Below are 27774 nucleotides of genomic sequence, written 5' to 3'. Positions count from 1 at the left end.
CATCAGGATTGACAATTACATAAATATAAGGGGCAACCCACGTTTAACAAGAAATGCGTTCTATAGTCTATTCAAATATAAGACGGAGCAATAAAAGCAAATTCACGCATAAATAGTAGGGTCTTCGAATATGAAGAGGTACTGTTTATCCTAAGGATAATTCACATAATCGTTCAGTTTGTACCTCATATATTAATCTACAAATGAAATATACAAAACAACTCAACATAAAATATATCTCAACAAGAATAGCCATAGATTTTCTTACTATTCTGTGAAATGGATATGCAATTCATCAATTTAAAAGTGATCGACATTATATTGCGATTACGGTCCTGGCACACTGTTAAGGCGGAAGGAGGGATAGGATTTATAACCGTTTGACCAATAACAGAAGCTTTATGCGCAAACCATCCGATTTGCTTAGTTTATATTGCTCAGCCTTATGTTTGAACGGACTGAAGAAATCAATATAGAATATTTGAGAATTAGTTTCTATAAACTATAGGGTGTTTTTTTTCGAGGTATATAACTTTAAGTTGGCATTACTGTTCGAGATGGCGACCGATTCAACAGCTGTCAAGTGATTTATTCTCAGTTTGGTTTGGCAATTCATCATGAATAGACTCACGCCTGAACAAATCTTGCAAATAGTGCAATTTTATTTCGAAAATAATGGTCCATTTTATTTTGTTTAGCGATGAAGCGTACTTCTGATTGAATGGCTACGTCAACAAACAAAACTGCCGCATTTGGAGTGAAGCTAATCCTCAAGTGTATGTCGAAACACCGTTACATCCAGAACAACTAATTGTTTGGTGCGCTTTATGGGCTGGTGGAATCATTGGTCCGTACTTCTTCAAAAACAATGATGGCCAGAACGTTACAGTCAATGGTGATCGGTATAGAGCCATGATTACTAACTTTTTCATTCCTGAATTGAACAACCATGATGTCCAGGAGCTGTGGTTCCAACAAGACGGCGCAACATATCACACAGCTCGTGCCACAATCGATTTATTGAAAGACACGTTTGGTGACCGCCTAATTTCACGTTTTGGACCTGTGAATTGACCTCCAAGATCTTGTGATTCAACACCGCTAGACTTCTTTCAGTGGGGCTATGTAAAGTCATTGGTTGCGTATAAGCCACAAACCCTTGACTATTTGGAAGACAACATTCGCCGTGTTATTGCCGATATACGGCCACAAATGTTGGAAAAAGTCATCGTAAATTGGACGTCCAGATTGGACTACATCCGAGCCAGCCGTGGTCATATGCCAGATATCATACTTAACATGTAATGCCACAAGATTATCTTGCGGATAAATAAAATTCATGTCAATCGAATAATCCCTCGTTGTTTTATTGCAATTTAAAGTTCTATAGCTCTAAAAAAACACCCCTTATTATTTGGAGTATAATCAGATTTTAAAATAAAAAACAAAGAAATAACAGAATAAAAAAGGAAAATCATAGAAGAAAAACTAGCAATAACAAAAAACTTATATATTCTTGAACTAAAACAATACGCCAAGATGCTCGAAGCCCAACCTGGACAAACTCCTCATCTCTAACACCCTGCCCAAACCCCTTTCACCCCCCAACAGGACGTACTCATACCCCTAATGACTTTTCTACGGTCCATTATTTCTGCGTTCAGACAAATTATGACGCGAACCCAAAGCCAGCCGTATTATATTTTCAGACGCACATGTTCCTATGTTAATCGGCGAGGCCTTTTGTTCTTGAGCGTTGATTTCAGGACCCCTCCACCCCTCTGTACCCTTTCATTAAAAGAGGACAAGTCGCACGGCTGGCTAGAATTGGGGTGTAAAAGTTTACCCCCGATATTACCTCACGACGTGATCTTGGTGTACCACTTTCATCTGGATAATACGTCAGGGCTGCGTTTTCACTTTCTGTAGGTCTTTACTTTTTCGATTACTGGGTCTAAAATTCGGTAGTCGACTGTTTTTAATAGATTTTCGGTATTTGATCTACTTTCACGTTAATAATTTTTATTATTTGTTCTTTTACTGCGAAGATCTGTTAATAGAAACTATTAGGTGTACAACTTTGATTCAGCCGTTTTGTAATAGATGGCTGTAGCGGAAAGTGGCAGTCGAAATAAATATATCGTAGATGTCATACAATAAGCTTAGGTATTTGCGAGGGTATTTGTTAACATAACGCCATCGAAAAATTAGTCGATTAAACATTTCAGCTGAATTCTCGTTATTTGCGGGAGGTTTTAATTTTCTGCTTCAATATGAAGAAATCTGCGGCTGGGGCTCATCGAACGCTCTCAAATACCTATGATGAGGCCGCTATTAGTGAAAGAATATGCCGTTAGTGGTTTAAATGCTTCAAGAAAGGTGATTTTGATGTCGAAGACCAGCATGGTGGTGGAAGAGAGAAGGTTTTGGAGATGCAGAATTGGAGGAATTACTTGATCAAGACTCTTGTCAAACGCAACAAGAATTGCCAGGATCATTGGTAGTGACGCAACATGCCATTTCAAAACACCTGAAAGTCATGGGAATGACTCAGAAATGAGGAAATTGGGTGCCATACGAGTTGAAGCCGGGAGGTGTTTGAACGGCGTTTGTTTGCTTTTGAACAGCTGCTTGCAAGGCAAAGATGGAAAGGATTTCTGCATTGCATTGTGACTGAAAAAATTGAAAAACAAACGGCCGAAATACAACGAGTGACACTTCCAATCTCATGAAGGAGTAAAAAATTGGATCGATTCGTGTGTCGCTTCAAAAGATGACCAGTTTTTTCAACATAGAATTCGTACGCTGCCCGAAAGATGGGAGAAAGTAGTGGTCAGTGATGGACAATACTTTGAATCATGAAAGAATAACCAGTTCTTCCCAATAAATACTCGAATTTCGGAAAAAAATGGCGGAAGCAAAGTTGTACGCCTATGTGAATCTTCGAATAATATCATATTTCTTGGGAAGTAGTAGTAGTAGTAGTAATAGCTGTGTGGCACTTAGCGCCGCCTAGTTGAAAATAAGCGTAATATATCTGAATTCCGGAAATAAACAATTATTAATCATAGCTCAGTAGAGCAATACATTCGCCGTAAGAGAAGCACCAACCTCATTTTCGAATAATTGCGGTTAGAAATATTCTCAGTTGTTTCGAGTGACGCATACGGTTTTTATTCTTCACATAAACCAAAAATGATTGTTTAAATTGATAAAAATTTGCTTCATGATAAACCAGAAAATATGATCGTATCGAAAAAACATCAATATCCGTAACTTTTGACGAGCAGTTCAAATACACCACACAAAAATAGGTGTCAAATTTCGAAAAAAATCCATGGCCTTCTCCTCATTCTCAGACACCAACCGCTAAAAAAAAAGTTTTCAAAAGAGTAGGTCAGGCATTATCGGAAATGATCACATCGTCAACAAAAAACCTAACTTCGTCCCAACGAACCTAACCAAAACTTTCCCTAAGAACACATTTCCATTCAACTCTTCACTCCATCCCCTCCAGTTCGGAAAATTCTCCTCCAACACCTTCCCAGTCAGTTTATTATCTAGAGCACGTACCGTTCTGGCTACCCGCAAACAAAAAGGTAGTTTCCACCTCCTTTTATTTATGCCCATACTTATGTCCAACTCTGTTTTCCCGACAACTTGATCGATGATAGGCATTTAGGCCCGGTACTGAGGTCGAAAAGAGATAAAAGATAAAATAAAAATGATGACCAGTTGTTTGCCACCGGCTGAACTCTTCGTTTTTCGTTTTCCACTTTCTGGAAGGTCCGATTCATCACCTATTGCTCTTGTTGTTGTTCTTGGGCGGTTGTGGCCATCAATTGATGGCCTGAACAGAACGCAAGGGTTGGATATAGGGGTGCATGTTACGCCTGGACATTTTTCGTGAATTCACCTCGTGGCTGTTAATTCAACAATTTTTCATTGGGAGAAATTCTGGACAAACAACAAGCTGAGGAACTGATGCTTTGTCTGCAATAGTCAAGATTATACAGGGTGTTCTACCAGATCTATGACCAACATTTTTACTATATCATCTGGTTGACACTTATTTCTTATGACTGTGTCCCTCTGTCTATCGTTCCTGCTATTGTTCTCAGAGTCTTCATCTCGACTGTCCTCAAGATATCCTTTGCCACATATGTTTCAGTTATTGCTTTTGTGTCATATTTATATATATAATCTTACTTAATATAACTTTCGGTGTTTGGTAAAATAACAAAATATTCAATATTCTATTACTACAATTTCAACTTGATGAATTTTTTCCATTATTCTCTATTTTTCTTTTTACAATTTCCTTTCGAACCATATCGTCCCAATTCAGTCTTGGTCTTTCTCTCTTCCTCTTGTTGTCTACTCTCGCCTCCCATATCTGTCTTGCAGGTCTCTCCTCTTCCATTCTCAGTTTGGTTTGGCAATTCATCATGAATAGACTCACGCCTAAACAACGCTTGCAAATAGTGCAATTTTATTTCGAAAATAATGGTTCTGTGCGGAATACGTATCGCGCACTACGTCCATTTCATTTTGTTTAGCGATGAAGCGCACTTCTGGTTGAATGGCTACGTCAACAAACAAAACTGCCGCATTTGAAGTGTAGCTAATCCTCAAGTGTATGTTGAAACACCGTTACATCCAAAAAAAATGACTCTTTGGTGCGCTTTATGGGCTGGTGGAATCATTGGTCCGTACTTCTTCAAAAACGATGATGGCCAGAACGTGATGATCGGTATACAGCCATGATAACTAACTTTTTCATTCCTGAATTGAACAACCATGATGTCCAGGAGCTGTGGTTCCAACAAGACGTTACACAGCTCGTGCCATAATCGATTCATTGAAAGACACGTTTGGTGACCGCCTAATTTCACGTTTTGGACCTGTGAATTGGCCTCCAAGATTTTGTGATTTAGCACCGCTAGACTACTTTTTGTGGGGCTATGTAAAGTCATTGGTCTATGCGGATAAGCCACAAACCCTTGACCATTTGGAAGAAACCATTCGCCGTGTTATTGCCGATATACGGCCACAAATGTTGGAAAAAGTCATCGAAAATTGGACGTCCAGATTGGACTACATCCGAGCCAGCCGTGGTGGTTATATGCCAGAAATCATATTTAAAATGTAATGCCATAAGATTATCTTGCGGATAAATAAAATTCATGTCAATAGAATAATCCATCGTTGTTTTATTGCAATTTAAAGTTCTATAGCTCTAAAAAAAACACCCTTTATATATGAGATGAAGCAGTGGACCGGTATACTCCCCTGGGGTACCCCTGATTTTATTTCAGTTGATTCAGGTAGAGCATCACCTTAGATTAGATTAGATTCAATTAAGGAGGTTACGTTTCACTGCGATCTAATGGTCTGTTGTGCCCCCCCATCAGAACTATTCTCTCCATAACGTCATCTACAGCTCGCCTTCCAGTTCCAAAGTTCTGATGAACTCCAATATCTGCGATGGCTTCAAGGAGGCTTATTCCTCACTTCTATAAGTTTCGTGTCCAAGGCAGGTTCTGCGTTGGCTAGCGATGGCGAGGCATTCCGTCACCAGGTGATACGGAGTTTCTTCCTCCTCCCCACAGAATCTGCACTTGTCATTTTCTGTTAGACCCATTCTCATGAGGTGTTTTCTAATGCGGCAATGCCCTGTGAGGAATCCAGTGAGGAGGTGTAGCATATTCTTACTAAGATCCAGATACTTCTTGGATCTTGTAGAGTCAAAGTTTCGAAGAAACTGATCCAGACCAGGAATATTTCGCCAGAGTTTTTCTCTTTTGGTTAGGTACCTCTTTTTTCTGAAACTCTTTCTTGTCGGTGCATTTGTCTACAATGCTACAAAAACTCATCATTCATTCGAAGAAAAAATATTGTTTAGAATGAGCACAACTATCATTTGTCCTAGTCTGTCATGGAGCTTGTGAACACCCCGTATAACCCCAAAGTAATCGTTTAACTCGACTGTTTCTCTTCCCACTTTTCTTCTTTAAAGCCCACCGGATGGACAGAAATCGATGTGGCTTTCACCCTAATCAAGTGTTGAAAACACACCACCTAGCCTTACTCAGAGATCTTCTTGGGGGGATGCGTTCATCCCCCAAAACCTAAACTTTAACAATAACATAACCTCCTCTCGGTCTAAATCCAACCGAATTGCCGGGCCGTAAAATTGCACTGGGAGACGTTTTACTTCCTCTTCTCCCCTACCCTCTCTCCTTGAATTTCTTCAGAGATTTCCGACGAAAGGAGTTTCGTATAGAACGACCGGAATTGTTGCATTCCTGATTTCGTAGGATTCACCGGATCCGGTGTTTTGTGGAGGTTTTTAGAGGTTAGGGAGCTAATGGCGGGCTTTACATCAGTTGGGACGAGAGAGTGGAAGCGGATGACTTGTTTGGTTCTTTCGGTTAAAAAAAAAACAGGAGGCTTTGTTATTACCTTCAATTTATGAAGAGTATGAGTTTGACTTGTGGTTTAGGTTTTTATTGAACTTTTTCATCTAGCTTTACTGCGTGACATAAAAATGCAAGACCCGGAAGGCGTCCAATAAAAGGTTATATTTCCATAATAAAAAAAAGTATCTTTTGGAAAGATCAATGCATGTTTATTCCATTGTGATTGTTTCATTCGGTTTTAACAACTCATAATACACTACGCCGAGATGGTCCACCAACGACTGTACATGACCTTGGAACCGTGAATATTCGGTTTGGATGTCGACGTGAAAGCATGGCCGGGAAATCCCTATAATTTTCTACGCTTGGGATTATCGTAATTAACTCATTTTTCGTCTCCAGTCACAATGTGATGCAGAAATCCCTTCCGTCTTTGCCTTGCAAGCAGCTGTTCACAAGCAAACAAACGCCGTTCAACATCTTTCGGCTTCAACTCGTACGGCACCCAATTTCCTCGTTTCTGAGTCATTCCTATGACTTTCAGGCGTTTTGAAATGGCTTGTTGCATCACTTTCTATGATCCTACCAATTCTTATTGCGTTTGACACGAGTCTTGATCAAGTAATGCCTCCAATTCTGTATCTTCGAGAACCTTCTCTATTCAACGTCAAAAACCCTCATTCTTGAAGCGTTGAAACCACTCTCAGCACGTTCTTGCACTTAACGCTACAGCCATCCATTGCAAAACGGCGAAAGCAAAGTTGTACACCTAATATATCACATTTCAGAGCTTCGTTCCATTAAATTACATTTTCAATACATAATTCCAGAAGGATTTTCTGATTCATTCAATATTGAAATCATAGAAACAGTCAGGAGGAAAACAAAATGAAGTAAGCAAAAGCTAAACGACATATGTCTCTGAGACTCCGCGTCAGTATAAGCAAAAGTTTTGATTACTTGACATCAAAAAGAAATCCAACATTCCCTCAAGCCCATTCCTTGAATAATTCAAAACAACAAGTTAAAAATAATAAACAAACAAGATAACCGACAACCAACACAAGCCTTATTAAAACTCCCTCCCCTAATATTCCACCACACATGTTGGTCGAGCGCCAATATTTACACTAGCGACGCCCCTGAAAACCCCGGTCCAAAATCGAATCATTTAAATATTGATGGGACACCCAATTACATTTAGGACTCTAAAAATCCGCCATTCTTTCCCACTCCACTTCCCCCCAGATCCCCGGATGAATTTCCATAGTCAAAATACTGCATTCATTATGCCAGTATTAATTAACCATAAATAATTGAGGAGGGCCTCAAATCTTCGCCCTTATTATTTATGGCGAACGGCGCGCCCCCTGGTTTCGGAAACTGGAACTTTTACCGTCGATATCGTTTCGCGTCATTTCTGTGGGTAGTTATTAGCCCTTGGTTTTTCTTTGGCCTTATTTGAATATATATTGGCCAACTTATGAAATGTAAACATCCGAAACGGGGAAAAAAAAAGATTGAAGCGGTAGGCAAAGGCGACCTGATTGAATAAGTGATGGTAGGGTGACTCGAGTGTACCAATTGGAAAAAATCAAGGAGGCTAATCTGATTAATATGGAATCGGGTGTATAGTAGGGATTTCTGCATGAATAAATATTTGGATTGAATCGAATGCGGAAGGAAGCTGTTTTTAAGTCCTGAATTCAATTCTGTGGACAACAGGCTAGATGAAAATATTAAAAACTCTAAGAAGTAATGGTTTTAATAGAAAATAATATAATGAAATAATAATAAAATGAAGAATTAATAGAAATGATGAAAGGAATCTGAAAAACTACAGTTTTAATTCAAACATTGAGGTTAGGTTAGGTTTGTCTTTTGTTGCTCGACTCAAACGCATTGATTGCGTTCGATAATAATCGCTCGTCATTGTTTCAGTCGGTTGTAACAACTCATAATACACTAAGCCCAGCTGGACCCACCAAATACTGGGCATGATCTTGAAACCATGAATATTCGGTTTGGCCGTCAACGTGGAAGAAATCCCTTCTGTCTTTGCCTTGCAAGCAGCTGTTTACAACCAAACAAACGCCGTTCAACATCTCTCGGCTTCAACTCGTACGGCACCCAATTTTCTTGTTTCTCAATCATTACCATGACTTTCAGGCGTTCTGAAATGGTTTGTTGCGTCACTCCCAATGATCTTGCCAATTATTGTTGCGTTTGACACGAGTCTGGATCAGGTAATCTCTCCAATTCTGCATCTTCGAAAACCTTCTCTCTTCCACCGCTATGCTGATCTTCGACGTCAAAATCACCGTTCTTTAAGCGTTAAAACCGCTCTTTGCACGGTCTTTCATTAATAGCGACCTCACCATAGGTATTTGAGAGCATTCGATTAGTCTCAGCTGCAGATTTCTTCATATTAATTCAGAAAATTAAAACCTCCCGCAAATGAGGAGAATTTGGCTCGTCAGCTGACATGTTCAATCGAGAATAACTTTAGGATGCAGACACAAATCGACTATTATTTCGATGGCGTTATGTTTACAATTACCTTAGGTAATTTTATGACATCTACGATCTATTTATTTCGACTACCACTTACCGCTACAGCTATACATACACAAAATATAAAATACAGAAATCAACCATGTTGAACAAAATGCCATAGTTTTCCTATATAACATATTTTCGTTCAAGTTCCAGAGCATGCATCCAACCTAGGCTGATGTGGTCTAAAATTTTGAATGTGCATTGTTGAAATACCGCTTAGGCGCATGCGTTTTTCTCTATTTTGGTACTCTTGTGTTCTCTCTATTCATTTGTTATACTCGTATTAGCATCCACGTTTTGTAGTGACGTTTAATTCGACTTCGATTTTTTAGTTTGGTTTGTTGTTTATTGTTGTTTTTTGTAGATATTTTCGTATATTACTCATTATTTATATGTGTATTTGTCTAGTTCCCCTGTATTATGTATTGTCCATTGTTTTGTTCTTGTACGTGCCTACTTAATTTGTGGGGGAAGTTTGATGGTGAGAATAATACTTGTACTAATTTACATCCCGATTACGATGCTTTGATCCAAAAAAAATTTTATTGAACCTTGTAGTGTTATTGATATACTCTCCATTGCTGAAGATGAACCGAACACATTCCAAACCAAAGAAACAGCTACCAATTTACCCATCGAGGTGTATATAATTCAAGTTCAAACTGCGACACTTTGACGTCCGTTATGAATCTGAACTTTTCGAGAAATCCACTTATGTAAGACGCCTCATCGGTGGGTGCCCTTATTAAAACCAGCCGAAATAACGTCCTGAATGGAGAACTCATTGTTATTTTATCATCTCCGCTATCTGGCGGATGACGGGAATGTCAAGACGGCGAGATTTATTATTTCAATTATTTCGAATAGCGGTTTTCTCCACTTCGGCCAATGGGTATGGATTTCTGATATTGCGTCATTCGATTCGTCAGCTATATACGTCCGTAATGGAATTTTTTTTCGGGCGTACGATATTCCGGACTCGTTTTCTCCACGCTTTGGATTGTTGTAATTGAGATTTTAATTACGTTACACGGATCTGTACTTGATAAGTTTTCATTTTTTTTTGGAAATTGGGTTTCAAAATGACGAAGAACACTGGATGAACTTTACACCTTCTTAGTTGGCCTCTGGAGAACAAAAATGTAAATTTTGCCCAATTAGATAGAGATAGAAAATTGCAGGTCATAAATATTGTTTTTGAGCGCTCGTTCACCGAACTTTACAGACGATGTATTCTTAAGGTTACAGTCGAAATGTACCTGATGAAGCCACAGTATAGGCAAAACAATTATCGTAATAAAAGATTAGTGGATTTTTTAAATTTTTTATCTATAATATGGACCTCATCTCAGCGTAATAAACATAGATAGAGGAAGCATATGTCATTTTCAGTAATCAAATTTTGTCCCCAACATGATCTATCAAATTTGACATGAAGCGCGCGGAAATGAAAATATATCAGTGATATTCCACTCAATCCGCGAGTTTCTCCACAAAGAACGCACTTTTTATGTCCCATATTAAATCAACGTTTCATATCAACTCAAAATATATTGAAATAAATACCTAAATATATAGGAAATTCAGGAAACAAACTTCAAACGCACCAAACGACGTGAAACAACCGATGACACTAGGAGAGCAAAAGTTGCCAAACCTTGGATTTCAGCAGGTAGATACAAAATATAATAAATATTCTGCTTATTATAAATTCGACAATTAGGAAAAATATCGGATTCCAAATATTCAAATTTGCATATTTATTCGGGAATCACTCAAATAAATATTTTTCATTCTAAATAAAATACATTCATAACGAAATAGTAGAATTGTGGATTTGAAAATATATCACAATCCGACAACATAATCTAACCATTTTGGGGACATGTAAAAATTGCGTATACCCCCTCTATCTATTTCCATTTAGTATTCAGATCCCATTACACATTGGATGCCTATAAAATCGGTCACCCTGTATATATACCGCTGTCCCCATTATAATTTGATTGTTAAAACTTTTTTCAGCGAAGTAACTAATAAGGCAGGAAATTCTGGATCCGTAACCTATTGACGTATAAGTAAGAAACTATCTACAGGTACTTTTTTCGAATAAAATTGATACGCCTGAAGGTTGCAACACTGTTTCTTGTACGAATGGGATGTGTATCGAGCGCGAAAAGAAGAAACTCGAAGACAGAATCCACCCAGGCGCCGGCCACAGTTGAATTATCATAAATTCCGAATTTAGATCAACAATTCGGAAATGCCAGAGCAACTTTCGATCGATGGTACTTTCGATTTCGACTCGTTTATTTTTTCCGGCTCATCTTGAGATGATAATGATACAGGGTGAGTCACCAATAATGTCCAATCTTCGAAATGTATATTCCAGACCTCAAAATGTGATAAATCTGACCAACGTGACTCGTACAAATATTGCTGATTTCCGTTTGAAGTTTAAATATGAATTTTGATTGATTCAATTTAGTTAATCGGTGCAATTTTTATTTTCGCTGAACTGAGTGAAATAACAGAAAAACATTTCTCTATTTCAGTATCGTAATGAGTTCATTACAGTTATAAAAACACTGAATTTCGACAATATTTCACAAAACTTGTCTGAAATAGAGAAAATATCGTCTAATACTCGTTGCAGAAAGCAATTCCAACACTCTTGCGCATTCGTGTTGGAATAAGAGCCTTTTCTGCAACTTGTTTTAGAATATATTATTATACCTCTCGGGTGGTTATAGTTTTATTTGATTCTAAAAAGTACAATGCATATTAATTTTATGATAAGTTTCATTCCATAAATGTTCAACAATAACAATTTGAAAAACAGAATAAAAAACTCCAAGTAAATAATCAAAATGCCCACAATTTACTTCTATACATTTTTAAGATCAGTTTTCGCAATGATCTTTCAATATCAAATAACTGTCTAATATTTTAAATCACGTTCGCATCTTTTCTGTAGCAATTCTGGCAAGTAATTATTTTTTTTTTGTGTAAACTAATGGTTTCATTTGCAACTAAACCAAAAATTCAGAGGATTCAAATCAGGACTTCTCTGCGACCAAGCAAACTCAGCTCGACGTCCAATCCTTCGAGGAGGACAAAACCTCTAGAGTTACAAGAAAATTTTCTTTGATTCAAAAAGCACAACCAAGGATTACTAGCGCCCTTTCAGCAATGCCAAATTAGAGTCCAACTTAGAAATTCACATACCATAACATGTACAATTGCAAATTTTCAAAAAGAAATTGTGAAAACATTATTGCGAAAATAAAAATCCATATTACAACTTATATACGTCAGAAATCATATTTTGAGGTCACAATCTACACTTCAAAGATTAGATATTCACAATGAATCACCCTGTATAATTGTATATTGCTTCATTTTTCCAGATCTTCAAATTAATCGTAAGAACTTCTGATATGCCGTCCAGGTAGTGAAACCCTGTATAATACCATGATTATCGAAGTTTCAACTGTTGGTTTTTTTTCAATGATTTATTATGTCTTCTCTCTCCGGAGAAGTTTCTCTGGTAAAGTCTCTTACATTTTTTCACTGTAGCAATTGTTTAATTGATACCAGATGGGTCATAAGGACATCCTCATACAGGGTGGGGCAACTCAACGTCATCTTCTCGAAATGCAGTAAAGTGTTAGTACCTTCTCATCTGAAATAAATAATGGATTTCTCAGCAAATTAAATTTTGGACTCTCATCACTAAAGCAGCGTGTTGGGTATCCATAGCTTGCTTGAGCAACAGATCTCATCAAATTTTTGATTTGGAGTGGCCATTCCACTATCCTGATTTAACTACCTGCGATTATTTTTGCTGAGTTTTGAAATTTCATGCTATGGTTTATTTTATAATTTCATATCACAGGACTCATCAACAAGTATGAAGAAAGAACTTTATAATTGTCTAGCTAATATTTTATAAATTCAAAAATCGCACAGATGGCACCACCAGTTCGACTCGAATTGAAAAAGATAAAGGTTTTTTGAAAACACTTTTTCTATAGAAATATTTTAAAAAATGTGAATCCTCGTCGCCACCATCCTGTATATGAATTTCATGATTTTATATATTTAATTCAACTGGTATGTCATACTAGGAAAACCATTGCAGTATGGCATCTGATTCTTCTATCAAAGGTCTTACAAAAAACAGCCATGGTTTCTGGAAAAAAGATCTCGAGGTTGGATGTATCTATGGATTTTTCTTATGAAAATCTCATGATTCAAAGCCATATCAACATACCCTGAATTCTCGACATTTCTCGTAACGATGAATAGAATAGAGAGCAGAAACGTTACTCAAAGATTAAAAGCATCTCGTTTCTTTCAATCTGTTCATTCCCAAAGTACCCCTTTCACACTGAAACTTTCATGAGTTCCTTTCTAGAGGGCGCCATGATATACTCGATGTCCTAAAATGCGTGAGGGCATATCCTCTCAACCTGCTGTATTTATTTCGCACTAACGAGGTCGTTACCGTTACGGCAACTGTTAAGGGAGGATGCTGCGCTGCATATTAAACGACATCCTTAATTAATCGGCCAATATGAACTGAGCCTGAATATTAAACCCATTTTCGCTAGTGCCATAGAGGGCGTAGCTACCTGGAAATGACTCGGAAATCGTTGATCTTCGTGAATATTTAGTTGATTGAGTACCAATCAATATTTTAGATGAAGATTGGATGATGATTTCTCTTAATTGAGGAAATTTTCTACTTAAGAGAAGTGTCTGGGGGTTTTTAGAACATTTTGTCAATATTTTTACACTGAAGACTTGGTTCTGGAGAAGGATAATGCCTCTAATGAAAGGTTTTGCACAACTGTTTCAGTGATTTCGAATACTATCGAAGTTAGGAGGGGCTTTAGGACTGCAACACCCCCCCCCCAAAAAATACCATCAAGTCAGAAAAATTTGATCAATGGAAAGAACATTATGTCTCTAATGGATTTCTGTTTATTCTTTAAAACTCAGCATGATTTATTGCTTCGATCGGCAACTTCTATATGGAAAAAAATTCTAAGGGGTTGCTTCTCAAATATAACCATAAAATTCGAATTTTTTTGCCACCAGGTATTTGATGACTCATTTGATGGCTGCGCCATTGATTTCGAACACATCTACCTTTACCCCCTTCCCCCAAAGTAATGTTGAAAAACAAATAGAAAACTCTATCGAAAAGTATTTCTGTCAATATTACACAGGGTGTTTCCAAATAAGATGTAAATCTTAAAGGAGGTGTTAGTATAACTCATTTGATGTCGATTGAGTCATATTTATTGATAACCGAAAATCAACAGTTTACGAGATATTTGAGTTCTTGTGTTTTTTTAAAAATTTTTCACCTCACTTCATTTTTCGTCAATTTTATCTACGTTGACCAAGTTTGATTTAAATTTTGGATTATTTTCATCTGTAAAGGATATAATATATATGAAAAAAGGAAACTAAGCTGTATTAGATGTTGAATAAGACTTAGTATGATTTCAAAGTTGATATATGAGGAAAATAATAGTAAATTTTTAGTATAAATTTGCCTGCAACTTTCGAATTCCATAATTCATGTATGACAGAATTATTTTAAAAAAATTGCCAAATTCCTTCTCTATTTCCTAAAAAAGTTTTCGTCAGAATGCAGGCACTGGTTTTGTTTCAGTAGATTTTGATTTGAAAGAGGAAAGAAGCAAAGAAAGGGAAGTGATGAATTACATATTTTTATTGCAATTAAACTCAAAATTTTAGTAGAAAATATATTCATAAATTATAAAGGGTGTTTTTTTTTAGAGCTATAGAACTTAAAATTGCAATAAAACAACGATGGATTATTCGATTGACATGAGTTTTATTTACCCGCAAGATAATCTTGTGGCATTATATTTTAAATATGATTTCTGGCATATGACCGCAACAGCTGGCTCGGATGTAGTCCAATCTGGACGTCCAATTTTCGATGACCTTTTCCAACATTTGTGGACGTATATCGGCAATAACACGGCGAATGTTGTCTTCCAAATGGTCAAGGGTTTGTGGCTTATCCGCATAGACCAATGACTTTACATAGCCCCACAGAAAGTAGTCTAGCAGTGTTAAATCACAAGATCTTGGAGGCCAATTCACAGGTCCAAAACGTGAAATTAGGCGGTCATCAAACGTGTCTTTCAATAAATCGATTGTGGCACGAGCTGTGTGACATGTTGCGCCGTCTTGTTGGAACCACAGCTCCTGGACATCATGGTTGTTCAATTCAGGAATGAAAAAGTTAGTAATCATGGCTCTATACCGATCACCATTGACTGTAACGTTCTGGCCATCATAGTTTTTGAAGAAGTACGGACCAATGATTCCACCAGCCCATAAAGCGCACCAAACAGTCAGTTTTTCTGGATGTATCGGTGTTTCGACATACACTTGAGGATTAGCTTCACTCCAAATGCGGCAGTTTTGTTTGTTGACGTAGCCATTCAACCAGAAATGATAAAAGATAAAATGGACGTAGTGCGCGATACGTATTCCGCACAGAACCATTATTTTCGAAATGAAATTGCCCTAATTGCAAGCGTTGTTCAGGTGTGAGTCTATTCATGATGAATTGCCAAACCAAACCGAGAATAAATCACTTAACAGCTGTTAAATCGGTCGCCATCTCGAACAGTAATGCCAACTCAAAGTTATATACCTCGAAAAAAAACACCCGTTACAATCACGTGGCCTCTTTCTTATTTCTTTGGTTGTTACTTTCCACCTGAAATTTACTCTCAATCTACTCGCTGCTTCGTCTATTCTAACAGTGTTAGATCCGGACTTCTCGCTGGCCACGAATATAATCCAATATTATAATCAAATTTGGTCAACCTGGAAAAAATTGACGAAAAATGAAGTGAGGTGAGATCTTTTAAAAAACACAAGAACTCAAATATCTCGTAAACTGTTGATTTTTGGTTATCACTAAATATGGCTTAAACGACAGCAAATGAGTCATGCTAACACGTCCTTCAAGGTTCACGTCTAATTTGGAAACACCTTGCATATAGAAAATCAATAAATTATTGCTATTGTTATTATCGCTCCTTCATGACTTGATGTCATACTACAAAGTTTCAATCTTGCACCGTTATTGATACACCATTTATCAATCAGACTGGGCGGGACGCTTGGGCTAAAAAACAATCAAGCTAACGAAATATTGCACCATATTTCATCACCCCAATCGAGATGGATTTCGAGAATACCGATAATTTTCAGGACGTCACTGTGAAGGCCCATACCTTCAAGATCGAGATCTGATTTCAATTTAGGAACTTTGTTTTTTGCACCCGTTCCAGGAAGAACCCCATAATCGATATCAATTTCGAATTCCATTCGTGTTTTGATAAAGCAAATTGGTTTCGAGAAGAGCAAGGACCTTTCGAAATTGAGGAAGTGCCTGTGCTCTCGCGTCGTTTGTTTATGCAAAATACGAGCCGAAAATTACCCAAGGATCCGTTTATTGCAGTTCTGGAGATTCCAAAAATGAACAATAATTACATATGTGGGTCCTCTAGAAGCTATCAAGGGCGTTAACCTTAACGTCAGCAAGGAAATTGACGCGCGAGATTGCAGCTGTGCATCTCTGGAAGTAAACAACAGTCATGGAGGCGAAGAGGCACATTCTGATCATCAGGATTCAGAGGAGTCGCTATATCCTATCCTTCTGCTTGAATTTCGCATTGTCTTTCACATTGATGCGCAGCTTCTCATAGAAATGAGAATTATCAGTGGAACTATTAAATATACACCTTTACATTGATTAACAGTGCTATCATAATATATAAAGGGTGTTTTTTTTAGAGCTATAGAACTTTAAATTGCAATAAAACAACGATGGATTATTCGATTGACATGAATTTTATTTATCCGCAAGATAATCTTGTGGCATTACATTTTAAATATGATTTCTGGCATATGACCGTCACGGCTGACTCGGATGTAGTCCAATCTGGACGTCCAATTTTCGATGACTTTTTCCAACATTTGTGGCCGTATATCGGCAATAACGCGGCGAATGTTGTCTTCCAAATGGTCAAGGGTTTGTGGCTTATCCGCATAGACCAATGACTTTACATAGTTTCACGGAAAGTAGTCTAGCGGTGTTAAATCACAAGATCTTGGAGGCCATTTCACAGGTCCAAAACGTGAAATTAGGCGGTCACCAAACGTGTCTTTCAATAAATCGATTGTGGCACGAGCTGTGTGACATGTTGCGCCGTCTTGTTGGAACCACAACTCCTGGACATCATGGTTGTTCAATTCAGGAATGAGAAAGTTAGTAATCAGGGCTCTATACCGATCACCATTGACTGTAACGTTCTGGCCATCATCGTTTTTGAAGAAGTACGGACCAATGATTCCACCAGCCCATAAAGCGCACCAAACAGTCAGTTTTTCTGGATGTAACGGTGTTTCGACATACACTTGAGGATTAGCTTCACTCCAAATGCGGCAGTTTTGTTTGTTGACGTAGTCATCGATCATAAGCAACAACGTTTTAATGATTCTGAGCAGTATTTGAAGCCATTTAAGTGCAATAAATTTTTGCGTCGATGAGTGACAATGGATAAAACATGGCTCCATCATTTCACTCCGAAGTCCAATCAACAGTCAGCTGAGTGGATTGCACTCGATGAACCGAATCCAAAGCGAGGAAAAACACAACAGTCAGCTGGCAAGATTATTCCATCAGTATTCTGGGATGCGCAAGGTATAATATTCATTGATTATCTCGAAAAGGGCCAGACCATCAACATCGATTATTATATAGCGTTATTGGGTCGTTTAAAGGATGAAATCTTTAAAAAACGGCCTCATTTGAAGAAAAAAAGTTGCTGTTTCATCAAGACAATGCGCCGTGTCACAAATCAATGAAAACAATGACAAAATGTCATGAATTGGGCTTCGAATTGCTTCTGTATTTACCGTATTCGCCTGATCTGCCCCCAGCGTCTTTTTTCTGTTCTCAGACCTCAAAAGAATGCTCGCTGGAAAGAAATTTAGCGCCAATTAGAAGTAATTGCTGAAACTGAGGCCTATTTTGAAGCGAAAGACAAATCGTTCTACAAAAATGGTATCGAAGAGTTGGAAAATCGCTATAATCGCTGTATCGCCCTCGAAGGCAACTATGTTGAACAATAAAATCGAATTTTGCCAAAAAAATGTGTTTTACTATGGTAAACCGGGAACTCTTCAATTGACCTGTTACCATGTCTAGAAAATCAGGCGAGGTATTTTGAAAAAAAGTTAAGGTATATCTCCAAAACGGCTCTTCTGCGGACCCATGTTTATATGAAACTTTCTACTTATTTTGCGGTGTAGAATCAGCTCCCAAAATATTGAAACATTATTTTTCAACACCCGGTACATTAATTCGTGCTGAAACTTTTGGGACATACGTTATACATTCCGCGACATTAAGGGTTCCCCCATGCCTATAAGAGCAGAGCAATCACCTACTTTCGACTCGAATAATCTGGTTCAAGAAACGAAACCACGTAACTCGATAAAAAATCAAGCTACCCATGTTCACCTTAATTCGATTCAAGAACTGGGAGATATATCCACGAATTCCACGACTTTCTGAGGCTTATGCAATATTTTGATAATTATCATGTTTATAAAGAGCCGAAGGAGAAAATTGCATAGTAATTATTTTAAAACATATTCACACACAGATGGAATAAATAGCCGTTGAAATTTTTGTCAAGAATCAACCGAAACGAACGTATATTGGCTAATAGTGAAAGTTCCTCATACGCAGTAAAAATAGTCGACATTTGAATAATCTTTCTGCAATTTATGCATCCACGTGCTTTTATTATGGTTCCCCTGCATGTCCCACATATAATATAACGCGCAAATAGAAATGTATTGTAATAAATTATGTGTGTCATTACCATATGAGATGCATAATCGATATCTTCCAGATGCTCTATCGCATTGTTTTGACTTTTGAGGGATATTCGGAAGGTCGATTGATTGGATCTTCCAGGGGTGAGTCTTCACACGATTTGAATAAAATGTGGAACGTGTCATATGAAAAATTCGAATATTTTCGAACGTATAATGACGTTTTAATACAGGTTGATTCACCGCAAAGGCCTATTAGACGTTTATGGAAACCTAATCATAATTTTGTGCTGAAAATTTGCATGTTGGGGTTTGAGACGATGATCTTTCTTCCTAAAATATTTTCAGATCTCTACAACTTTCGGTTGTACCGGAAACATACTACTACTTACTTATTTCAAATTGAACACCCAGTATATTATTGCATCATTAGATAACTTTTTTGAAGACAATTTCGGCAATATGCAATAATTTGGGTGAAAACTCAACGGTTCATGAGTTAATGGGATTCTTACGAAAAAAATGGTGACGTTGTGGACTCACATTTTTTTTTTATATTTCTGCAGAAAAATTATTTTTCGAAAAAACCTTTTTCATTTTTGATTTTGCAAATACGTAGTATTATAAGACTGTGTGCAGTTTGGATCAAAAATGTACAAGGTGTTTATAAGAAGATCATGAACTTAGACAACTCAAATTCATCAAAACTCAAGTTTGAAATAATAAAAAAATATAGGTTCTAATTTGAAAATCTTGAATTTTGATGAATTTGAATTGTCCGAGTTCATGATCTTCTGATAAACACTCTGTACAATTTTCGTCCTCACCGCGAACAGGTTTATAATACTACGTATTTGCAGAATCAAAAATGATAAAGGTTTTTTCGAAAAAATCTTTTTCTTCAGAACTATTCGAAAAAATGTGAGGCCTCATCGCCATCATTTTTTTCATAAGAATCAGATTAACTCATGAACCGTTGAGTTTTCACCCAAGGTATGGCATATTCCGAAATTGTCATCAAAAAACTATCTAATGATGCAATAATATACAACCGGAAGTTGTAGAGATCTAAAAATATTTTAGGGAGAAATACCATCGTCTCAAACCCCAATATGCAAAATTCAATTATGATTAGTTTTCCAAAAACATCTGATAGGCCATCCCGGTGAATCACCCTGTATTTATTTCAGTGATTCCCGATTAAATATGCTAATTTGAATATTTGGAATCCGATATTTTTCCTAATTGTCGAATTTATAATAAGCAAAATATTTATTATTTTCTGTATCTACCAGCTGAAATCCAAGGTTTGGCAACTCTTGCTCTTCTACTGTCATCATTGTTTCACGTCGTTTGGCGCGCTTGAAGTTTGTTTTCTGAATTTCTGATATATTTAATTATTTAATTCAATATATTTTGAGTTAATATAAAACGTTGATTCACTATGGGACTAAAGAAGTGCGTTCTTTGTGGAGAAACTCGCGAATTGAGTGAAATATCGTATCACTGTTATGTTTTCATTTCCGCGCGCTTCCTGTTAAATTTGATAGTTCATCTTGGGGACAAAATTTACTTACTGAAAATGACATATGCTCCCTCTATCTATGCCTATTACTCTGAGGCTGTCTCCCAAAAACTCACAGAATAAACGACTCAGAAATCCAACAAAAGTGGGTTTTCCCAACTTCTGCATCAAGCACCGCCACAATCCCATATACAACATCGATGAATGGACTTCCACCGATCGGAATCTCTTAGCAGAAAGCGAGAGTATTTAGTATTCATCATATCCGGATCTGGCATTCGACCGCCAGATAGTGAGCTATGAGAAAGTGAGAAGATCCTCGGCCAAGGTGATTTCCTATCAAACTGTGTCGCGACGCAATTGTTTCGTGCGGGCCAATGACATAACCGTGGCACAATATCGCTGGGGCTCGACACAATTCTTAAGCCCCGCGCACCGTCCAACCTGCACCACAGGGTACTACCGAAATAAAATCGTCTCGGTACTTTCATTATCAAAAGTTACTGAGCAGAGGCAGTACCTACCGTTAAGACGAAGTCATGTCTTTGATCCAAACGCGATTTTCACGAGTGGTACTCGCGGTACTACTCCTGCTGAGCGGTACCGCCGCTAGTACCGTCAAGTCAACGCGTAGCGGTGGGTTCCCCAAGTTTCCCGCTTCTGCCTGTGGTGCCAGAGCCATTTCCTGGATGCCTGAGAGGGAACCGAGGGTTGTTGGTGGTGAGGTACCACCGTATGGGGCGGTACCTTGGCAGGTGGAGCTCAGACGTGGTGATCAACATCAGTGCGGTGGTGCGCTCATTTCTAATCGATTGGTTTTGACTGCTGCACATTGCTACGAGGAGGGTCTTACTGCTGTTGGTGGTGCTCATGGTATTACTGGTACTTCGCCCTTCGAGCAGTTGGTGCCCGTTGAAAGGGGTATTTTGCACCCCAATTTTAGGCAGTTGGGTCCTTACAGTCATGATATTGCCGTTTTGCTTTTGGCTAAGCCAGGTATGTTTTTTCAATTTTTACCGAATATTTAGTACCTTATTATCCATATAGTACTTGGAACGAAATATTCAACCCAAAGTAAAAATATTCAAAAAGGATTTCAGTTCACTTTCGAGTGAAAAACTGTTAATTATTAACCAATTTTATTATTAACTCGGTGAAATTGGTATATACGAAACTGATGTGGGATGTGTATCAAAAAAAAATCGAGTATCGCAACCTCACACCCCTAGTAAGAGGAGAAAATTATTTTTTATTACTATTCAAAGTATGCCAACAAGTATAAATGAAAAATTTTAGGAAGGTGTTGAAACAATCACCTCAAGACATTTTTGGATCTTTATAATGAAATACCCTTTAGCTTGCTAAAAAGAGATATATCATGTTGGTTTCTTAGTTGAAATATCTATATTTTCACTTAAGTCCTTCAGTCACTAAGTATATGGAGAATTATCAATGAAACATACTGTATATTTCCCAATAGGAAACGAAATGTACAAACGAAAGCTCTACAAGTTTTGAGTACTATACCAAATCGTAAAATCCACTGAATTCTATATTATATGTATAGGATGTTCCAAAATTGATGCTCACTTAAAGCATCTCGAAAGCTATAAGGCTTGGCGAAAAAAAACTTCAAGAACGCCAGCTCTCTTTTTTCGAAATAATAATATATCGGAAATCAGATCGTTGTTTGGTTCTCAATTTATAGAGCATTTATGAAAAATGTTTCAAATATTTTTCTTAATTTCTGTCTGAAATATTCGAAAGATTTTAAAATGTTTTTGTCAAGCGGATGACACTTTGAAGAACCGAAAACAGGATAGTTTTTGACAAATCTGCTGCTTAAAAACTGCGTGAAAAAAATATAGGGTGTCCAATTTAAAAAACACCAACTCTCCCCTATATCTTTAAAACATAATCAATTTTTATGATCTGTTATGAGTAGGTATCTTATTAACCATAAAAATTCTCGAAATTCTTGCCTTTTTTGAATATCTCGAACAGAAACCAATATAAAGCTAATTTGATGAAACAATAATTTTTCAAAAACGCCCTGTAACTCGCAAACGAAGCAGGATATTCACAATCTAAGTTTTTCAAGGAAAACCAATGGATTTCAGAATATGGTATACAAGATAACATTTGTAGAGCTTTCGTTTATGCATCTTATGAATCGAGAATATACATAGCATTCGATTTGAAACAAGAAAAAATGTCCAAATTCACGTTTACAAAGTTTGGAAAGGTATTTTCCATACCCTGTATGTCACTAGTCCATTTCAAATATATCTACTATTCGAAAGAGTAATTCATGTTTAATTATAATTGATGAGAAATACATTTCAAGAGTAGACTAACTACTATTATAATTTAATAAAATAACCATAACATAATTCTTGAATATTATCAAGTTATTGAAATTTCAGGAAACTTGGAATAAAATTTTCAAAAATCGTATCTGCAATGCAAGTGTCCTAAAAATCATTCAGGTCCTAATAAGGAAAAAATCCACTAAAACAACATCAAAATCTGTTATATTGGTTCTAAAGAAACGCTCAATTCAATTCTCAGTTATTCAAATTAGGTACTCCGTAAACATTATAATTAAAACCAGACTTCGGTGATTACTGAATCGCATTATGTAAGATTAACTTTTCGTTACTGCAGTTTCGATCTTTCATCTTCTGATATTATTCGAGAGTTTAGAACTGCAGTTACAAAATATGAACTTTATTTACGTAATGTTCAAAATTCGTTTGTCATAATACGTAGAATGGGAGAAACTTTTTTCTCATCAACTCACAAAAAGCAACTGATCAAACACATCCAGACTTCAAGAAGTTTATGATCGCATTTGATCGATCAATTTGTAACTTTCGTGATATAGATGAAAAATTGATAAAAACCATTTTTTCATCGGTGAAATTCATACAAATGGAAGAAAATATGATTGTAACTCACCTGATGAGTAGATGTGTTGCTGTTTCCTAGCTGAACAATTATGGATGCCTCTGATTGATAGAAGGTAGAAAATCACAATAAAAATTACGAATTCTCAACGAAATTACACACCTTGTTTCACTGCGTGATAAGAATTAAGAGCTTTTACAACATCTGGTTCGCACTTTTTCACCATAAGGTGAAAACATTTATCATAGAGATTCTAGAATCGAATCGAAAAGAAATATTTTATAACAAGTAGTTTTAATTTCTTTTCTGTGAACTTCAAAATTCACGGAATAGGCTGCTAAATTATTTACACCATCGATGATGATTATTACTGAACAAAAAGCTGCAATACCATTGATACTACAGTTCAAATGGTAATAATTTGCACATAATGGCAATATTGAACAAGTAACTAAGAGTGAAATTTTTGAATATATATTTCAAGTCATTGTTTCTAGTGAATAGTTTTCCACCATAACTATTTTTTCAGCTTTCAGAATGTACAGATCGTATTCTCACGCCAAAAGGTTGGAAACTGGGTTTCAAAATCAAATGTCGTTGTTATTCAACTATTGAGTTATTTATTAGTGTAACATTCAATATTATGATACCTACACAATTTTCCATTTTTTCAGTTGCATTTCAAGTATGCGAAAAAAGTTTTTTCAAGTGGGGCCTTAATTTTTAACTTTCTAAATTTAAAGATATGACTCCAAAACGTATTTTATAGAAAGAAAGAAAATTCTTGAACTATGTCAAAAATATACCTACCTACCATTGAAGATTTAAAACCAAAACCTCTTTCATGAATTGTTGCAATTCAAAATTCATTACATTAATTTTAATAATTAAAACTGGGAATAAAAATATGCTCAACAAAAACTATTTCGAAAAAATTAACCCATTTAACATCTATATAATTAAGACCTTTTGGGCAGGCTTAATGCTCAATATAGTATTTTATGGTACAATCAACCCCGAAAAAGTCTTGACTACTAATCATTTAGCTGCCTAGGCAGGAAAGTCCTTAGTTTGCTGCCTAGCAGTGGTGACGCCAGTTTTCAAAAACAGTAAAAATTGTAACTTCTAAACGAAATGGAAATGGATCTACCTCCGTAGAAAACAAAATGTTCAGAATAAGTACAGCAATCATCTTTCAAATTTTCCCATAAAGCATGTGGAACATCCTGTATATCGGATGTTCAGAAAAAACTAGCTTGCGGTAGGTTATATACACTTCCTAACATATCTCCTTAGCCTATTTGTCTTATTACATTGTATATTGACCTTACACTGTCAGATTCTTGACTCTAGCCAATATTATTAACCTTTCTTCGTTTTGAAGCAATATTTAGATGTTTAGAACCATGGGCGTAGCCAGAGGGGAGGTTTAGGGCGTTCTACAGAAAAAGAGGGAACAACCTTGGCAGTCCTTAGTTCAAAATACCAACATTTACTCAAACAAAATCTGCAAATCAGTCTGGACACATCAGTATTTCAGTCATCTTACATTTTGCGTTGAGAGCATTGAAAGCGTTTTTGATCCGATCATAGAGTAATAAACATAGAGTACACGCAATTATTAGATGTCCTCAACATGGTTAGATTACGTTGTCGAATTGTGATATATTTTCAAATCCACAATTTTACTATATCGTTATGATTGTTATTATATTGAATGGAAGATATTTATTTGAGTGATTCCCGATTAAACATGCAAATTTGAATATTTGGAATCCGATATTTTTCCTAATTATTGAAATTATAATAAGCAGAATATTTATTATTTTCTGTATCTACCTGTTTAAATCCAAGGTTTGGCAACTTTTGCTGTCCTAGTGTCATCGGTTGTTTCACGTTGTTTGGCGCGCTTGAAGTTTGTTTTCTGAATTTCTGATATATTAAGGAATTTATTCCAATATATTTTGAGTTCATATGAAACGTTGATTCGCTATGGGACATAAGAAGTGCGTACTTTGTGGAGAATTGAGTGAAATATCGTATCACTGATATGTTTTCATTTCCGCGCGCTTCATGTCAAATTTGATAGTTCATGTTGGGGACAAAATTTGCCTACTGAAAATGTCATATGCTCCCTCTATCTATGTTTAGTACTCCGAGATCCGTACACTTTCATATTGTTCTCTATGACCATCCTTTAATTTTCCAGGGATGAACATCAACCTAGCCGTGACCCCAGCCTGCTTCTCCCATGACTCCCCACCCCCTGGCACCTGGTGTGAGGTCTCAGGATGGGGTGCCAGCGACCCCAAAACGCCCGATCAGCTTTCTCCTGTTCTGCGTTCAGCTGCCGTCCCACTTTTATCTCTGGAGACATGTCGCAAGGAGGGAATTTACGGAGGCCGCCAACAACCCATTCTCGATTCTATGCTCTGCGCGGGACACCTAAGGGGTGGCATAGACGCGTGCGGAGGCGATTCTGGAGGTCCCCTAGTATGTGAACGTTACGGCAGATACGAACTAATAGGCATTGTATCCTGGGGAGATGGCTGTGCCAAGAAAGACAGACCTGGAGTTTACACCAGAGTGGCAAGTTTCGCACCGTGGATAAAAAGTTGCGCACAGAAGTTCGGAGTAGACCTTCAATTGTAGAAGATAAGCCGATTCTGTGTCTGTTGTGAGCACGGAGGTATAAAATAGTCTATGCAAGGGGTACATAGAAGGTCCGTTGGCAGCTGCAGTTCTGAGAATTCAATTGTACCCTCTATGCTTCGTCATAAAAATGTGTAATGTTCTTTATACGAATGCAGATAAAAACGTTTGGAAGTTTCCAAAGTTGGATTATTACCTCATATGAGCAGTGTAATAGTTGAATATGCCAAAATATCAATATTCAACAATCATTTTTTTGTGGAAGAAAAATTGAATATTCTTTTAATCAGAAATATGTATATGAGCACTACTTATATAAATTTGATGCAATTTTTTTATAATAACGTATAGCTCATTAATAATAATTTTTGAATTCCTTAAATTATTTGTTATTACTATTAAGACATTAAAAGTAAGACAAATCATCGGACTGTGATATAGAATTTTAGACATAAATTTCTCATTATTATATTCCTTATGAAATATAGATTAACAATGCTTTCATTTTCAATATGAGTATGAATTTTTCTATTTCATAGAAATAAAGAAATTCATAATTATTATTTAATATTTATCTATTGGTCAGATCTTTGATATATGTTTAAATAATCTGTATATTTGAAAATCGTTTTTATGAAAATAAAAATGTAATGATTAATGGTAGCTTGAACTATATAATGAATGAGATAAATATAATAGTTATGCATTTACTCTTGAATTAATTGATCTTTGATTGATTTATGAAAACCCAAAAGGAATTGTTGATGAAAATAATGTAGAAGACCGAAATTAAAAGAAAAGAATAAGTTCTTTTTACTGTGCTCAAATGTCAGTCTTGACAGATGACATCCATAGAATCCCAATAATTGACAGCCACAGATTACACAAATTTGATAGCTTCGATTGAATTTAAAGTCATTCGAAGTTCTCTCATTATCATTAATTAGTTTCTAAAGTAACTTTCTTCATCATACAGATTCAGTAAACTTCATCAATATGGATGAAAAGTCAGGTATCAGAGAAAACAGACACAGTAAGTTAGCAGTATTGGTATTGATTATTTAATAATAGATATTCGAGTGAAATGCCATACTTGATGTTTTTATTAAAATTTTTAAATTTGTCAGTATTTACTAGGAACGGAAGATTCTCGACAAAGATCCAGGTCAAGATCCCCTCATGAACGATCCAAAGACACTAAAGAAGGAATCCTTAAACAAGAAAAGAAATTGGATAACATTGCTCTAGGAGCGAAAAACAGGCTGAAAAGTTTGGGGATCCAAATGAAATTGGGAAATAGTAAGCCTAAAGATATAAATAAACCAAAACTTTCGGTAGCAGCCGTTTTCAATGCAGATGAAGATAGTGAACCGGAAGAAATGCCACCAGAAGCTAAAATGCGAATGAGAAACATTGGAAGGTACAATTAAATTTAAAATACATAAGTTATTTTTCTATATGATATTGTTCTAATTAATTTGTATTTTCTATGAATATCAGAAACATTGTTGAGTTTTTTATTAGATATGTATTAACAATTCAGTTTTCAGGGATACACCTACATCATCGGGACCTAATTCATTTGGTAAAACTAAGCATGGATTTTCTGATACGAAAAAGGTATTTGAAAAGGATTTAAAGAAGACCATGGACTCTCTGACAAAATAAACATTCTGTAATATATTTGAGTACCTCTTCCATGAAGTCTGTTGGCACAAATAATAGGACATGACCTTCTACGATACATAGTGTACTGTAATTGGTTATTATCATAAAGATTCTAGTATTTATTTA

At 36.5% G+C, this 27774-nt stretch overlaps 2 protein-coding genes across 3 annotated transcripts; both read left to right on the top strand.

Moving 5' to 3' along the window:
- The first annotated feature begins 20694 nt into the window (after positions 1–20694).
- LOC123682817 (trypsin-2-like) lies at positions 20695–26693 on the top strand. The gene is made up of 2 exons (XM_045621623.1): positions 20695–21414; positions 25538–26693. The coding sequence occupies exons 1-2, from the start codon at positions 20958–20960 to the stop codon at positions 25978–25980; spliced, it is 900 nt and encodes a 299-aa protein (XP_045477579.1). The 5' UTR covers positions 20695–20957; the 3' UTR covers positions 25981–26693.
- A 150-nt stretch (positions 26694–26843) lies between these two features.
- On the top strand, positions 26844–27774 carry LOC123682514 (PEST proteolytic signal-containing nuclear protein-like). Of its 2 annotated transcripts, none has more exons than XM_045621159.1 (3): positions 26844–27013; positions 27108–27400; positions 27531–27774. In XM_045621159.1, the coding sequence occupies exons 1-3, from the start codon at positions 26981–26983 to the stop codon at positions 27646–27648; spliced, it is 444 nt and encodes a 147-aa protein (XP_045477115.1). In that variant the 5' UTR covers positions 26844–26980; the 3' UTR covers positions 27649–27774. The 2 variants fall into 2 exon arrangements, with proteins under 2 accessions (XP_045477115.1, XP_045477116.1); XM_045621160.1 differs by having other exon boundaries at positions 26846–27013; positions 27118–27400.

Source organism: Harmonia axyridis, chromosome 6 (assembly GCF_914767665.1).
Source record: "Harmonia axyridis chromosome 6, icHarAxyr1.1, whole genome shotgun sequence".
In the NCBI taxonomy this organism is placed as follows: domain Eukaryota; kingdom Metazoa; phylum Arthropoda; class Insecta; order Coleoptera; family Coccinellidae; genus Harmonia; species Harmonia axyridis.
Note: the sequence above shows the minus strand (reverse complement) of the source record. Positions and strands in the feature narration are given on the sequence as shown.